Here is a 17,144-nt window from a genome sequence, read left to right as displayed (position 1 = left end):
TGACATCAGTCATTTTCCAACAACCAAATATCCCTCCTGATAATGAGATCTACATAGTGAAATGCTGATTCAGGGTGTGGTCAGTGACAGCAGAGCCGGGGAGTTGCTTCCTGAATCTTGGAAACAATTGCTTTGATTTTTCTTGCTTTGGCCTCTCCCAAACTGGAAGAAAGCCCCAGGAAACCCATTTCCTGATTCCCTTCTAGCTAGCTGATCCTAGATTGACACTGATATGACATCCCTGCCCCCAGCCCCCAAGGTACAGGGTTTTTTCCCTTGCCCTCCTGTCTTTGCACAAGGCCCTACATCCCAGGGAACGGCCCTGCCACAGCTTGTATGCCCAGAGAGACTGCACGCCTCATTAAACACACAGACACACAAATACTTCCTGCAGATTAACTCGCAAGTGTACCTTTTCACACCTGGCTGGGAACACCTGTCATTGTGATCAAGCAGCCATGCCTTAAGGGAGGGCACTAAGCTTCCCTAAGGGTAACCAGCCAGCCTTATAGTTCCTGATTTGCACTGCTGGATGCAGCATCAGTGCTCCCTCTTTCCTCAGTTCGAATCCTGCCTTAACAAATTCAGCCTAAGTTTAGAGAGAGTGTGATTTCAGCAGACATAGGTTCCTTACTAATTAATGTGAATGTTTAGAGCGGTATCTACAGGTTGTGGTCAACTCACTTTTATTCAGCTCACACCCTTTGAAATTAATGGACCTAAGTTGGTCATGTCCATTCATTTCAATGGGTCTTTTCAATCAAAGTTGAACCCTGTATACACCTTTTTTCTGTCTGGTGGGCTAGGGTTGCTTAAAGGTTTTCTCCACCCACTGCAACTTCCTTTCCCCAACCATCTTTCTCACAGCTGGATTTATGTCTCGTATGCATTGCAGGAGGCAGGGGAAACTACCAGGAAGTTTGCAGTAGGAATAGCAGCAGGGAGAGGAAGGGTTAAGCACCCTCTGGCCAGATGCATTTCCCCCTAAAAATGACCCTTTACAAAGTCACAACATTCAGCAAACACAGAGAGGAGAGTAACCTGCCATTTTTTCCTCTGCTGATGAGTTTGAAATGTTTAAAGAATAAAACTGGCCTCCCTTGCAGGGTTGGTGACTTGTTCTCTTCACACAAACCCCTTCTTCAGCTCTGCCATTCGTAGCTGGGCAGAGCATTTTCACTCTTGTTTACCACCTTGTCCCTCGCCCAGCTGCACACCTAGGCAAGGGCATTTGGTTCAGGGCCCTACCTTGTGGCAGAAAGGATGGGAGCTCAGGAAAGCCTTTGGACAAGGCAGGGCAGGGTTGCTAAATTGGTCTACTTGGCAGAGAAGGCAGAAACTTGGGGTGGGGGAGGCTTAAATGGACAGGGTTTGTTTTGTCTGGAGACATGAAGGCAGGGCCTGATAAGCGTGTATTGCTTGAATGTTGGGAAACTTGTTATCAGGATCCTTGAGGAGAATTGAGTCTCCGGGCCCACCTAAGAGGCAGGGGAGAGAACCACAGATTCACAAAGTCATTTTAGACCAGTGTTTCCCGAACTTGGGTCTCCAGCTGTTTTTGAACTACAACTCCCATCATCCATGGCTACCTGGTCAGGGATCATTTGCACACTAGGCTAGCCTTTTCACACTCACAAATCCCCCTCTATCCTCCAACCAGGCAAGCAACAGGCTTATCAGGGTTCAAAGACATATTCTAGCCAGGCAAAAACACTCAAGGAAGTGAGGGGTGTGGCTGGGGAGAGTCCCAAGGGCCAGATAGGAAGGTCAGAAGCACCACATTTCTCCCCTGGGCCTGAGACTCCCCACCACTGGTCTAAGTCAGTTGTTCCGCAGTTGTCTCCACTTCATGCTGTGGACAGCTAACCCAGTTCTCCCTTTCAGGGTGTAACGGAGACTGAAGGATGTTTTATCAGGCTATTTCTGTCCTGCAGGAAAGGAATGGCTCCTTCAGAACAGTCCAAGTACAGTTGCATTTGTTTCCCAACAACCTGGGAACCGTCTCGCTCTGTTTTCTAGTTGCAAACTAAAATTGGACTGAGCACAAACTCTCTCATGGGAAGTGCAAACTTGATATTCTTGAGGCTTTTCCAGAGTAATGGTGATTGCTGGGGCCTTTGAACGGCTTGAATTCAGCCCACTGGAAAAGTGCTGCATTTTGAGTGATATGAAAGTCTTGCCCAGCAGTGTTTGATCTGCGATGTTTCATTCACACATGTGAGCCTGTTGCTGAGCAGGGACTTGTGAACAGGCCATAAGAACAGAGCATAAAACGGGGGAACACAGAAAGCCTACCAGATAAGGGTTCTTTGCATTGAGTGGCAGCTCTCCAGGGTTTGGGGCATCAGGCCTTTCCCAGCCCTATCTAGAGATGCCAGGGATTGAACTCTGGTGACGTCTGGGGTGGAAAATCACAATAGTAGTCTATCAGAGCCTATCTTGGGAAGATTTAAAAACAGCTAATCTGGTCTGTGTGCCAAAGGTGGGGTTTGCACCGCTTGACATTTCTTCCAGTCTAGCACCTTCAAGGCCCTGTCTGTAGACGCATATGGCAAAGTTGGCAAGCTGGTGTCAAGGGCATGGTAATGTTAGCAAGCTCAGCTTGAAATGTGCATTTAAAGACCCCCTTCCTCCTTTTCTGATCTTTTCTTCTTTTGGTTTTGTCTGTCTCTCCCCCTCCTCTTAACAACTATGTGGCTGAATGCTCCATCAAGATTGCCTCTCCATTCCTGGACAGGGATAGTCTGATGGTTGTAGTCCATGCATTGATAACTTCAAGGCTGAATTACTGTCATTCGCTTTATGCAGGGCTGCGCCTGAGCCTGGTTTGGAAGTTCCAGCTGGTGCAGAATGCAGCAGCCAGATTGCTAGTGGTCGACAACATGTGACACAATTGTTAAAGCATCTGCACTGTATCTACTACAAAGCCAGGTTCAAGGCAGTGTTGGAAACTTAGATATATGTATTAGCTAAATGTCAAATGACACCTTAAACCTAGGTTACGGTCACCACAACAGAATGTCTAGGCGCCTTTTTTGTTGTGGAATTTGTTATAATTGTTATTATTATTATTATTCATCTCATTTCTATACTGCTTTATATTTTAAAGGGGGAAAAATCTCAAAGCGGTTTACAGCATATTAAAACATCAAAATAAAGCAATCCAGAATAAAATGAATTCAAGCTTTGCGGAAAATATTTCAGATCCTTCTTTAAGTGACATTTTGCTTTCTGCATATCTATTTACCTACTTAATTGATATAGCTGCCCCATAGCAGTACTTAGAAAGCCAGTATGGTGTAGTGCAGGCATCCCCAAACTCGGCCCTCCAGATGTTTTGGGACTACAGTTCCCATCATCCCTGACCACTGGTCCTGTTAGCTAGGGATGATGGGAGTTGTAGCCCCAAAACATCTGGAGGGCCGAGCTTCGGGGTGCCTGGTGTAGTGGTTAGAGTGTCGGACTGTGACCTGGGAGATCATGGTTCAAATCCCCACTCAGTCATGAAGCTCACTGAGTGACCTCAGGCCAGTCATAGCCTCTCAACCTACCACACAGGTTGATTGTGGGGATTAACTGAGGGTGGGGGTAAACCGTGTACACCTTGGAGAAATATGTGGAAAGAAATGCAATAAATTAACCTTTTCTGCTTACCTGCTGGAGGGGCCAGCCAGTTGGAGATGTTAGTTGCCAACCTGGCATCCAGAGATCTCCATGTGGTTGCAGTTGGACCTGCACCAGTCGCAAAACGCACCTGGTGCCTGCCTAATTTCTAACACTGGTTCAGTGGTGTTCTTGTATTAATTTCCAAAGCGATGAGCAACTTAAGTGCTGGGTGCTTAAGCTCTGTCCCTGATAATCATCTGATGGAATGTCGCTGGAATGTTCCCGGAGTTGGGGAGGCTCATTTGACAACATGGAACTGTGCCTTTAAGTGTCACCGCCCAATCCTGTGGAATATTCTGCCAACAGAGAGTCAGCAGGCACCTCCTGTTTCAACTTCTGTGCCTGCTGAAAACTTTTCTATTCCATCAGGCTTATGCAGGCAGTTCAGAATACATTTTCCCACAACAGTTAGCTCCTTCCTTTTTTTTAACCCCCCCCCCCCACAAAAACCTTTCTTTATATGGTTTTATGTGCAGTTGTTGTGAACTGCTTTGATCTTCTCTGTATGAATTAGCGGTGTGCAAATACTTTTATGAATAAAGAAGACAGTAAGCTAAGAAAGTCAGCTTCTAGTCAAGCTTCTGTCTTGCTGAGTGGCACAATGCACTTCCCTTGTGCAAGCCCAGCTTCCAGCGAACGGGAGTTGCATCAGAATGCAGGCATCCTCTGGCACTGTGCCTCTTCCCTTCAAAGCAGCTAGCATGGGAGACGCTTTCTTGTGGCTTGCATCCGGGCACACCTCTTGCATCTCTTTTCTGGAAGCACCCATCCTGGCTCCATTAGTGCAGCAGGCTGAGGTGCAGCAATGGAAAGGATCTCCCTGGACGCACAGCAGAATCCAGCCCTGCTAAGCCTTCTTGAAAGCACCCATCCATTTGCCCCCCATGTGCCTCTGTGGGCTGGAGCCAAGGGGGCAGGGCAGGGACTGCCTGCTCTTGCAGCTGTGGCTTTGCGAACCCCATACTTAAGCTCTCCGAGGCTCCCTTCAGTGATGGGGTCCACTGGCTCTTCCGCCCTGTAATTGGTGACCAGGCGGAGAGAAAAATGCAGCCTGCAATCCTTCTGTGTAAAGAAGCTTAGCTGCCTTCTCTACTTGTGTGTTGTGGAGTCCTTGAGACAGGCTTCACTGGCTGCCATCACTGACGGTGGTAACATTTTTAAAAAACATCTCCTGATATCCCTTCCTCCCCACATTCTCATCCCCTAATTACAGAAGGATGCAATTGGGTGGGTCATTGCTGAGTCCAGTTGTCTGCCCTGCTCCTGATATCCTGCACCAAAATCCTATCTGATGCCTGCCAGGGCTTTCCTGGTGCCACGTAGACAAGATCATGTGTTGGGTCATCCTCCAAGTTAAGTAATGCAGAGTCGGGACCAACTCCAGTGCCTCCAGTGAATGATATGGATTAGGATCTGACCTCCCTCAAGCATAAGGATGCCTGGGAAAAGCAGCAATGCCCATTGGTAGACCATGCCAAGATGACATTACAACATCATCTTGGCAGTCTTTTTGTGTTGGAGCTGCCCTTGGGAAAGAAAGGATTCAAATCCGTTTTCCCTGAATGCTGTGGTTGCGATGAATATTGGGTACACACCCCTGCGTCAACCCTTTTTTTTTAAAAGGTGTGGTTCCAAGGGCCCCTCCCAACAGTCTTTTTTTATTGTGTATTTATGATTATTTGCGCTCATTATGGTATTGGGGTGGTTATATGCAATCTCACTTTCAATACTGTTTGCGCCTGCATAATTTTCAGGTAGGGCATGTGGCCTTGTTTCCAGTCATGGCATGTTCTGTAACTTCTTGTTAAAACCCTCTGACTTTTTATACCAGCAAAGTTCTGGTTTGTGTGGTCCTAGTAAGCCATATAGTTTAGCTCACCACATTGTGCAAACTAGACCAGAGTAATCCAACAACAACCATGACATATTTTCATTTACAGGCTATAGTTAAGGCACCAGGCTGGGTTTGCATATAATGCTAAAGCAAGGTTTATTAACTTAGATTTATTTAAACGCAGCAGGGCTTATATTTGGCCCTGTTTAAATTTGGTGCCAATTGCAAACTCCCACTTTCATCAGTGATTAACTCCAATTGGGAGCTCCCAAGCGGCACTCATAACAGCGGGGCTTCCATTGCGTGCCAGGTTTTTAAGCTGCTGAATTGCAAAGCCACACTTGCAAAAGAACAATCAGGAACACACTCAGAAATTCCTGTTGTTCCTTTGCAACTGCGGCTTTACTTGCCCCACACCTGATGTCATATTTTGCCTGAATGGCAAGCCTTCTTTAATGCAAATCACCAAGATAACATTTTTTGTTATTGGGAAATATGTACATACTGTACATAAAATAAATAAAATGCATTTGGCGGCTTAGGAAATTTAGCAAGCGTTGCTGTCATCCATACACTTTCAAGATCCACATCTCCAAACAGCCCGATTTGTCTCCTTTGATTCTCACCAGCCCCAGCTGTCAGTGTTGCTTTTTGAAGAATCCTAAAGAGTAAGTAGTTTTCTGCTTTGAAAACTCTTCGCTTCCTCCAGTAGGTTCCCAGATGCTTTTACTCTGCCCTGCAGAGCTAAGGTGCTTTGGTGTTGCTCATTCTGTATCTCTCCCTCCACCCCGCTGAAAGGGGGGGGGGGCTTGATCGAAGCATGCTCAGCCTTTTGTGGGTAAACATTCAGAGGAAGAGGGTTTCCCAATTCAGGCATACTGCGTCCACCACCTGTTGCAGGGCACCTGCTGTTGCGTTTCAAGGAATATGCAGAATTATGCTCAGTTGCATTCCATTCAAGTATCAAAATTCAATTTGCTGCCGTCTGTTTTGCAGGCTGTTCTGCCATTGGTGGCAGAAGCTGCTGAACGTTTACATAGTTGGAGCTAGGGTTGCCAGATGCTGGGTACAAACATCTTGGGGGGAGTGCTGTGGTCACATCCTGTTTGTGAGCTTCCGAAGGCTTACCTGACTTCTGCGGCCTGGAAACAGACCCCTTGGCTAAATAGATGCTGATCAGATCCTGTAGGCATTTCTTAAACCTGACCTCTTGTATACAAGGCAGATCTCTAGCATGAGAGGTAGTGGGGTGCCAACATACCACCACTCAGGAAATTGCCTTGAGTTATTGCCGAATTATGGCCACAAGGGTTGCGTGGGGTGAAAGTGCCTATTTTAAGCATCTAATCTTTATTTCAGAAGCGGTCTGATGGAGAACCAGCAGCCTCCCGACTGCAGTGGTTTAAATGAGTGCCACTAAATTTGGAGTCTTGAATGTTCCCTGGCTTCACCACACAAGTGTTGATCTGATTATCTAGCCTGGAACATGTCATCGGGAGAACCTGAGAGTGCTCATAAGAACACAAGAAGGAGGAGCCTGGCTGCTGGGTCAGGCCAAAGCTCTATCTGATGCAGAGGCAGCAGCAATGCATAACCATTTGATTGGGTGGCAGGGGGGCTTTGTGCAGCAGCGATCCTTGCGTGCGGGCAGGACAAAAAGTCTATGAAATGTTGGAAGGTGTGTTATGTGGACCCCACTGCTGGGATCTCATGTGGTGACTTGGTTCACACCCACCCACACCATGCATTCCAAGCACATGCCTTCCTGCAAAAAAAGCTGGGAGTTGTAGTTTAAGGGAATTGCAGCTCTGTATGTTCCCAGGATTCTTTGGGGGAGCCTTGTGCTTTAAATGTGGATGTGACTGTGTGTTTCTATTGATAACAGTGTCTGTGTGTGTTTAGATTGCTTTGGGGCTCAGGCTTAGTAAAAAGAAAAAGTGGGGGGGGGTGCGGAAAGCAGTTGATTCAATTAGCCACGCGTTCTTGAGTTACTTGACAGCCTTATGTAATTTTTGTCATAACAGCAATTTTCAAAGCAAAACCCTCCCTGATGCCAAATGTTTCTCTGCCCTGCTGCAACCTTTTTAATGTTTTCCTCCACCTCCTACTCCCGCCCCCCCCCCCCAGTCACTCACGGTTCCCATGACTTAAGTACATCAAGCAATTCCATCCTTCTCCCTCCTGCCTCACTCTCTCGCCCCCCCCTCGCTTCGGGCCTTTCCCATCTTGCTCATTTGGCCTCGGTTTGACGTGTGTGTGTGTGTGTGTGTGCATGCGCATACAGAATAACTGAGCATCTTTCCTCCCCCCCCCCCCGCCGTCCCGTTGTAAACTGGAAAGAATCACGGGTGTGGAACAAAAACTGAAAGAAGGGAGATCTTGTGACCAATTTGAAAGCACTCCCAGCTTCAGAGTCCTGCAGGCTACCCAGAGTTACATCTTTCCATTAGCAGATGCCATCATGTATGGACAGAAAGTGCAACCCCCACCCCTTTAAAACCAAGCTGCCAGTGATGGAAGGGAACCTTGCACCCAGAACGTGTACACATACTTTTTAACTGAATGCAGTTTGGTGGAAAAAATAGCTGGAGGAGATTGCTCAACTTTTGCATCTCTTTTTCTAAGTGTGTGTGTGTGTGTGTGTGTGTGGTCAGACTGGAAGAACTCGGCTCTCTGCCTCTGGCCTTTTAAAGTCAATAGAAAGTAAGGTAACTCTACATTGCTTTGCCCGGAGTCTTGCTGGAACTTGGATGCTAAATTAGCATTTGCACTGAGACTGTGTCCATCATACTCCCATTTTCTGCACACTGACTGTGTTTCCAGTGCTAGGTGGGTTTTTTATGCATGATCACAGGACATATGTATACTGTAAGGTAAAGGGACCCCTGACCGTTAGGTCCAGTTGCGGACGACTCTGGGGTTGCAGTGCTCATCTTGCTTTACTGGCCGAGGGAGCCTACGTACAGCTTCCGGGTCATGTGGCCAGCATGACTAAGCCACTTCTGGTGAACCAGAGCAGCGCACAGAAATGCCGTTTACCTTCCCGCCGGAGTGGTATCTATTTGTCTACTTGCACTTTGACGTCCTTTCAAACTGCTAGGTTGGCAGGAGCAGGGACCGAGCAACGGGAGCTCACCCCGTTGCGGGGATTCAAACCACCGACCTTCTGATCATCAAACCCTAGGCTCAGTGGTTTAACCCACAGCGCCACCCTATAGTTTGTTACAAAAACCTATTGTTTGATGTGATGCTTCTCAAACAAGCTTCACTCTGATTGGAGTCCTTAAGCCAGTTCCTATCCTCTCTAGCCAAGATGTAAACACCTTTGCATAGGGTAGAGATATCCCCTCCCATACTCCCTGTGTGTGAACACAAACAGCAATGGCTATGACACTGTGAAGCCCTGCTGATGTGAACAGCTAGGGGGGAAAGAGCTGGGAAATGCATTCACTGGCGTCTCTAAGGCGGTAATGTGAACACACCCAGAGATGGGGATTAGAGTCATCTGTGAACACACCAGAGATTACAAAATGTGGCAAACTACTTCCTTTTTAAATGTAGTAGTTATTTAATCTTTTTGAGTGCATGCTTCTAGTCCTCATGTTCACACAAAAAACAGCATGGATAGTCTACAGCAAAAGAGTCAGAGAAAACAGTTGGCTTACATCAGACTTCCATTGGCCAGAGGATATAATAATCTTAGTTCAACATGGGCCCCAGGCATTTACTGTGCCCCTCCCCATATTGCTACCCCTCCCCACCCCTTAAAAATAAGTAATTGATCCGCTACTTCATGCAAACCAGTTTTGTCTGCTGGATTTCTCTACATATCACTTCTGCACTGTGAAGCTTCTAATGATACCAAGCCCATCCCTGCCTGCATTCTGCAAGCCCCATAGACCCTTCTGGTATAAATAGCAAATACAGTGGTACCTCAGTTTATGAACTTAATCTGTTCCGGAAGTCCGTTCTTAAACTGAAACCATTATTAAACCGAGGCTCACGTTCCCTAATGAGGCCTGTCGCCACTGGTGCCCTTCCACTGTTCGGATTCCGTTCTTAGACCGAGGTAAAGTTTGCAAACCCAGGACACTACTTCCGGTTCTGCAGTGTTTGTAAACCAAATAGTTCGTAAACAGGGCTGTTCTTAAACCGAGGTACCACTGTACTGTTACTGCTTAATTCTAGATTAGAGCCTTTAGCCCTATTTATGCAGTGCTTTCCCTCAATTTTGTGGAAGTGAAATTAGAAGTTCAACGTAAGCATATAGTGCTAGATTATACTGCAATTCTGTTCCCCATGGCCAAGATTCCTTCTATAATATTACTCATAAGCAAATTCCATTCAGCAAATGTCCTTTCTAATGTTAATTAAAAGTTTCCTGTATTCAGTTTTTATTTGATGTTTTTATTGTTTCATGCTGAGCATGGCAATAAGATTAGTGGCAGATTTATTTCCCCTTAAAAGTTTTAATTCTATTTTTTATAGTTAAATAGCCCCCCTTCCTTGGGAAGAGAAGTGGACTCTGGGAGGCTGTATTAAAAAGGCTATTCATGGCAGGCAATTAATAGGACATTCCTCACTAGTTTTACTGCCACACTGAATGCAAAGCAATAAATTACCTGAGACTTCAAACAGGAAGTGTTTAATTAAAGCTATAGTAGCCATTAAGAGTTATCATCACTTGTCTGCACAAAACAAAATTGTGCAGCAGGTGTATTTTACTACCCCAAAATTGCCACAAATCTGGCCTGAGGGGAGACCACAACAGAACACCACAAAACTGACTGACGGTGACATTAACTGGGAACTGAGAAACTGTTTAATGTTCCCATTAATGTTCCATTAACTGGGAACTGGGAAAGTGAGTAAACAAAGGGTGGCAATTCTAGGAGGAAGGATTAGCTCAGAAGCAATCTGCCTTCCTCCCTCTTCTCCAAAACCCACTATTTTTGCAATCTGAATAGGTTGTGCTAAGGTAGCTGAGTGATGATGTTTCCCCCTCCAGCTGCATAATTGGGGCGAGATGCAGAATTTAAGGCAAGTGCTTTACTGGCCAGGTGCACCAACAGTGTCTGCTGTGATCAGTTTTTGGAACCTTGTACCAAAGTCACATGCTGTGTTTCTGAAAACGGTAGTTACTTACAAAGAATATTCCTGTTTGAGCTTGCAGACTGACTCTACTATGGTCTTGCCATCAATGTGTAGCAGGTGCCAAAGAAGGAAGGAGATCCGTACATCTCTGTGTCTGTCTTTGCCAGTGTTCTAGCTATATGGACAAAGAACAGGATATTGGTGAATCTGGAGCTGGAAGTTCTTACAAGAGCCTACAGTTACAGACAGTGGTGTAGGTACAGACCTACTAAACCATCTTATACTGAGTTAGGCGTTTGTTCATCTGTGCTGACTGGCGGCGAGTCTCCAGAATTTCAGGAAGGAATCCCACCCAGCCTTGGCTGCGGATTGAACCTGGGACTTTCTGTATGGAGAGCATGTGCTCTGACGCTGAGCTATGGCCCTTCCCCAGAGTAGGGCAGAGATGGGATAAAGCACAGCCACTTATTTCACAGCAAGAACAATGATGTCATCTCCCAGGGCACTATTTGCCAATCCTCTGAATGCCAAATATTGGGGCTGGGGTGGGGACATAGCCAAAGAAACACATCAGAATAAAATTAAGGAAGAGTTGTGGTTCGCTGACAGAGCATCTGTCAGTGCCTGCTCACTCCCCCCCCCCCCCAGGAACTCACCAGTTTGAGTGGTGAGGACAGCAGAAAGTGGGGGTGGGGATGCAAATTGCTAATGGGAGGGGAGGAGGCAAGGATCAAATGAGGAGCAGGGCTGTGTGTGTGTATGAGAGAGGAGAGCGTGTGGAATAGTTACACCCACTGCGAGGGATGAGGGAGAAATCCGATTCAGTTTACATTTAGCTAATTTGCACTTCTGAAACAATATGCATACCGAAACACCGTTGTCCTTCACAATTTTCTGATTTTTCTGCACAGTTCCGTAACCAAATAAAGTGTACAGAATGCATATACTGAGGTAAAGTATGCACAAAATGCGTATATTCTTGGAAATAGGATACAGTAATGGGGAAATTGCTTTGCGAAAATTGTATATTGGGGGAAATTGCAAGCAAATATTTGGAGAAATTCACATTAGAATGCTGGTGACTTTTCTTTGGGACTTAAAAATGATCATCCCAAACTCAAGTGGAAATGTAGAGAACTCTTAAGATTTGAAAATGAGAAACTGAGAGAAACAAAAAAGGACAGATCCGACCATCCCTCACTTCCCTGCTGGCATGTGGCCCGCAAAGCGTTAGCTGACGGGATATGTGGCCCTTGGGCCAAAAAAAACAACAGGCCACTACCCATGATGTAGAGACGATACCAATGGCTGGACTCCGTGTAATTGCCTTCCTAAAATTAGCAGCTTGGAAAAGAAAGGCTGTTGCACAGTGGCAGAAGGCCATCAAAGAAGGGCCAAGTCCGTCCTCTCTCGACAGAGACGTGGCTGCAGAAACAGCTGTCTTCAGCAGACCCTGCCAAATGTCATTCGGAAGTTTCTGGGAAGAGTCATGGTGGGCTTTCTTTTTGCAGTCCTGCTTCTTTTCCCCGCTTCTTCAGGCAGCAGTGACGTTTCCCCAAGACCTGCCCCCCAAATCACCTGGATACTCTGCCGCAGCTGTGGCATGGGCCTTAATTAACATGGATTGGAAGAACGGCTTTGTTAGTCAAAACATTAATTACGATAGCGCAGGAAAACCCACACCACTACCCCTGCTTGGCATTCCTGGGTGGCATGATTAAACTGATTTGGCTGTGGAAGAGCAGCAGAATGAAAAGGAAATTTGTTAATGCCGTTTGGAATAAACTTGCAGCGCTGTTTGGAATCGATTTCTCAAACGCTCTGGGGTCTAGTTGTCTCCAGATCTCCTTGCCAACCGCCATCCCTTCTGTACTTGCCACTCGGTTGTTCTCCTCCACCGCTCCCCCCCCCCCATTTCCACCTCCCTCTCTCTTTACTTTCTGTCTGCTGAGGTCCCTTTGTCTCGTGCATGGAAATGCACCATCCATCATTACCCAACAGAGCGATTCTGTTGACTGTGCAACTTGTAGCTGCTAATTACACAATGCAGAGATGGTTAAACGTTTAAAGGAATGGCGGGGGAGATTGGGGATAGCAGAAAATATACAGCATTTTCTGTTGGCTGCATGTCTCTTGCCAGAGAGGAAGGTGGTGGGGCCAGAGTTCAGAGGCAGAGCACAAGCTTCGTGAGCAGACGGTCCCTGATTCAATCCTGGGCACCTCGAGTCTTAAGAAAGGAACAGTGGGCAGGTGATGAGCAAGACCAGGAGGGCACCATCATGGAGTCCACTCCCCTCTGCTCCGAAGACACTGTTACATCTTCTTCACACAGGGCATGAAGCTGTTGTGGAGTTGGTCCCCACAGGAGGCAGTGATGGCAACCAACCTCTGTGGCTCTAAAAGAGGATCAGACAAAATGCAGGGAGTGTCAGAGGTGTCACGTGGCTGGGGCAACTCTGTCAGATGGGCAGGGTGCAAATTAAAAAAAAATCATTATAAAAATTGTTGTGTCTCTGTATATCAGTTGCTGGGTATCTCAAGGGGGTCTGTGGTTTGAGATCAGATTTTTGGGTTAGATGGGCCTTTAGCCTGATTCAGTAGATCCCTTCCTATGCTCTTAAGCTCTTACCTTTCTCGCCCCCCCCCTTATATAGTTGCTTTTAACTGCTTGTCTTTTGTTTCTATCTTAAGTTTTCTGAGTTATAATCACTTTTGTCCCTTTCCTCTTTTTAAGTCTTATGTGCTTTATTTATTAGCATGTTTTTATCTTATGCTGGTCTGTGACTGTAATAAAGTTTGGTGATGGTACCTCTCTGAGGACCGAGGCCCAAAAAAGCCCCTTCTAGTGAAGGCAGAACTATAGTGGGCTTCAGGGGACTGATAGAATGAGACTCCCTAAGGTGTTTCCGTGTGACGCTTTGCTACTGCTCCTAATAATCATAATCATAATAATAACAATTTATTATTTATACCCCGCCCATCTGGCTGGGTTTCCCCAGCCACTGTGGGCGGCTTCCAACAAAATATTAAAATACAATAGTCTGTCAAACATCAAAAAGCTTCCCTAAGCAAGGCTGCCTTCAGATGTCTTCTAAAGGTCTGGTAGTTGTTTTTCTCTTTGACATCTGGTGGGAGGGCGTTCCACAGGGTGGGTGCCCCTACCGAGAAGGCCCTCTGCCTGGTTCCCTGTAACTTTGCTTCTCACAGTGAGGGAACCGCCAGAAGGCCCTCGGCGCTGGACCTCAGTGTCCGAGCTGAACGATGGGGGTGGAGACGCTCCTTCAGGTATACTGGACCGAGGCCAGCACGACCCGAGTGCAAGAGCAAGTCTTTCCACTTGCTCAGGGAGAAGGGATGCATCCAGATTGAAGAGCAGAGAGGATATAGGTGAGGATAGGAGAACCTCTTGCCTTAAAGGAGGCCTCTCTGCAGGCAGCCACGCCAGGCTGTTTACAGCCAGAGTGATGATGGAGGGTTGTGACACAGAGATGCAAGGGACAAAGGTGACTCAGATCAGGAATTCCTGCAAGCTGAGAAGCATGTTTAGCAAATTATCCTTTCTATGAAGCTCTGCAAGAAGAAGGCAGAAAACAGCAGCATAACAACTTAGTCACCGGTGAGTCCAGGCTGGGGGAATGCTCATTCCAAGAACTCAGCATGGCAAATGACTTCTAAATATGAAAATAACTATCCAAGGCTAGGAGTTTGTGTTAACTGCTGTTCTTTTCTTTTTTTTAACGGTCCACCTGGACCCTCCAGATGTTTTGGGCTATTTGCCCCAGCCAGCACAGCTGGAGGACCCTAGGTTGGAGAAGGCTGCTTTATTTTGCAATTTCCCTTTAACTTTTTACATGACCTCCCACAGATGTCAAGAATTGCTCCTGATATTGTGTTTAGTGTAGCTTTGAGGGGGCTTTGATCTGATGGAGGAGCTTCTCTGAGTCAGAACACTTGCAAACCCCCACTTTTCCCGTTCAAAAATAATGGCTTGATGCAGGATATTTGGTTTCCACTTGTTGCTCACCCCCAGGCCTTTTTGTTGCCACTGTGTCCCCTCCCTTCCCCAGGACTTTTCTCTCCCTTGAATCTTGACCGCTAGCTGGCTGGCCTCACCCCACCCTCTCCCCTGCCTCTTCTTCATGCCTTCCATCCTGCAGGAGTCTGCAAGGAGCCTCCTTCAGCACAAGGCGGGGCAAGCATTTGTAGCCTTCTTTTGTGGCTTCCGCCAGGTCTCACGCTGGACATTCTTGTTCCATTACTTAATTGTTGTCCGCGAAGGACTCTGTTGCTACGAGGGAGGTGTGTGTGTGTGTGTTGGGGATGGCGGTGAATTATGTAACTGGAAGCAGGAGTGAATTGTTGACTCTTCCTGGTCCAGATCATGGGCTGGTTCAGATTGAGAGCACCTGGGGGCGGAGGGTGGGCGTGAGTTTCTCCCCCTACATGAACCAGCTAATAGAAAGTGTAAAATATTTGTAGAACCTGAGATAGGAGGCACTGTTATTCTCTTTTTTGGGAAAGAAACTATCCTGCTCCCCCACTTTTCAGTGCTTTCTTTTGCACATGCATGCACACATAGACACCCTGGAAAAATCCAGTGGGTGCCTGTGCTCCAGGCAGGGTGGGTGGGTAGAAGAATGGGGACCCACAGCTCCTTTGAAGTCCTCCATCTCCATTTAACAATTAGAGGAGGGAAGCTTGGAAACAGCCGCCTCAGGAAATCTCACAGAAGCAAAAAGTGAACTGCACTTGGTGTCAGGAGAGGGTTTTGTGTTTTGTGTTTGGCCTGCTGTGCGGATATTAGAGGTACAGGGACTCTATCGGGGGTGGGGGTGGGGAACAGCCACCCTAAAGGTGGCAACTTTACGTAGGGCCCATAAAACGATATTTTGCTGCTTCATCTGAGTATGCCAGTTTCCGGGCCTGAGGGAGAAGGGGTCTTTGTGCCCTGCTGGCACTGTGCCCAGCTGTGATTGCTGTTTACTTTAAATGAGCTGTGCCTGGCACCCCTGCCTCAAGCTGTGAGGGGAGGGAGAGATCGCTTGCCTAACTCTGGAGAGCTTGCCTGAGAAGTATTCGGAGGGGGTCTCCTCATAAGCCTTCTTCCCTCCTTCTGTCTTACAGCCCCAGAAGGTACCCTCCCGGAAGCAACCCTGCTCCCCCTCAGTGAACGGACTAGCCATTCGCTTGCCACGGCACCCCTCATGAGGGAGACAGAAACACACCCAAGTGACCAGCCTCTCGCTCCCCTCCCACTAGAAGCCACCCCTCTGCCGCCTGCTGCCGCTCCCACAGGGGCAACGCCTCCTGCTCAAAATGGTCCCCCGGGTGTCAAGACTGCCACGGTGCCCCCTGTGGAAATGAAACCTTCCCTTCAGACTAACCAGGCCAGCCCACTGCCTGCCACGACGCTCCTGGCTGTGGAGGCCCTGCCCCCTAAGAATGGCCGCCCCCCGCCGATAGGTGCCCAGGCATCGCCTCCCACAGAAGAAGAACACCGCCAGGAAAGCACCCAACAACCAGCACCCAAGAGCGAACAGCCTTCCCCTGCCCAGGGGCCTTCCAGACCCCGGACCAAACAAGGTATGTTTGGGGCATGTCGGGGGGTGGGGGCGGAACTCAAAGCGGATTAGAAATTTGCCGGGTGGGAATCTTTGTCACCACATAATTTTCCTGAACTGTTTATTTCTTGTGGAAAGACAGCAGATAAGTTTGCAGCTTCTCTGTTTGAAACACACACACACACACACACACACACACACACACACACACACGGCAGCCAGGGGTTTGTCATTATGATGGGTGGGGTCTGCAGAAATAGAGAACCTCTGACCTGTGGGCTTCATTAGGAACCCTAGGCCTCCCCCGTTTAGAGTCTTTTATTCCATGGGCCACAGGCTCCTCATCTCTGTCCCATGTGAGTGTTGTTTTTATTCTTTATTTAAAATGCTTTCATTTCACCTTTCGGTACAAAATGTTCTAGACAGTTTGCGCTAAAAATTACAGCAATATAATAAAACAATTTTAAAAACCTGTGGTAAGAAATACAATAAGGCAACAGGAGAAAGGATTCCCCCTCATAATGCTAAAACTTGTGGACATCTGAGGATTGTTGGAAGATTCAAGTGAGAAAAAAGAAAGTACTTTTTCACGCAGCACCTAGTTAAATTATGGAACTCACTGCTGTAAGGGGGAAGTGATGGCCACCAAAGTGGGTGGCTTTAAAAGAGGAATGAATGCCCAGCTATGGAGGAAAGAAAACATCTTCTTCTGTAAATCTCTTCTTGTGCAACCAGCCTGGAAATGTAGCAGGCTAGACGAGCAGGAGATGGATTCCTCTGTCTCTCCTCCTCCTCCTCCTCCATTTGACTTGGTAGAAGGCAACATTACATTCTGGCCTGCTGAGAGATGAGTAGCTTGCGTTTCCATGCTGCCCAGGGAGAAGAGGGCCTCCACTCCTCTGAGTCCATCATGGAAATAGCTAGTACAAACATTTGCAAGCTAGTAGTTTTTTTGCCTATTTATGTGCCTGGCTTGATAGCCTTCTTCT

The 17,144-nt window shown here is 47.2% G+C and overlaps 1 protein-coding gene and 1 long non-coding RNA gene across 23 annotated transcripts in view; one reads left to right on the top strand and one right to left on the bottom strand.

The window, feature by feature from the left end:
• The window catches only part of MAP7D1 (MAP7 domain containing 1), a 54,679-nt gene that overhangs the window by 12,263 nt on the left and 25,272 nt on the right, over positions 1-17,144 (top strand). For all 22 annotated transcript variants that reach the window (XM_083511749.1, XM_083511737.1, XM_083511751.1 and 19 more), the window contains exon 2: positions 15,719-16,177. In XM_083511749.1, coding sequence (XP_083367875.1) covers positions 15,719-16,177 — 459 coding nt within the window. The remainder of the gene's footprint in view (positions 1-15,718; positions 16,178-17,144) is intronic.
• LOC310710726 lies at positions 3,704-15,759 on the bottom strand. Its single transcript, XR_014528222.1, has 3 exons — positions 15,660-15,759; positions 10,358-12,203; positions 3,704-10,318 (listed from the first exon to the last, which is right to left on the bottom strand). It is a non-coding gene; the product is annotated as an uncharacterized lncRNA (long non-coding RNA).

This window comes from Podarcis liolepis (genome assembly GCF_965112155.1).
Source record: "Podarcis liolepis genome assembly, chromosome: 7".
Classification (NCBI taxonomy): domain Eukaryota; kingdom Metazoa; phylum Chordata; class Lepidosauria; order Squamata; family Lacertidae; genus Podarcis; species Podarcis liolepis.
This window is presented reverse-complemented; position numbering and strand designations above follow the sequence as displayed.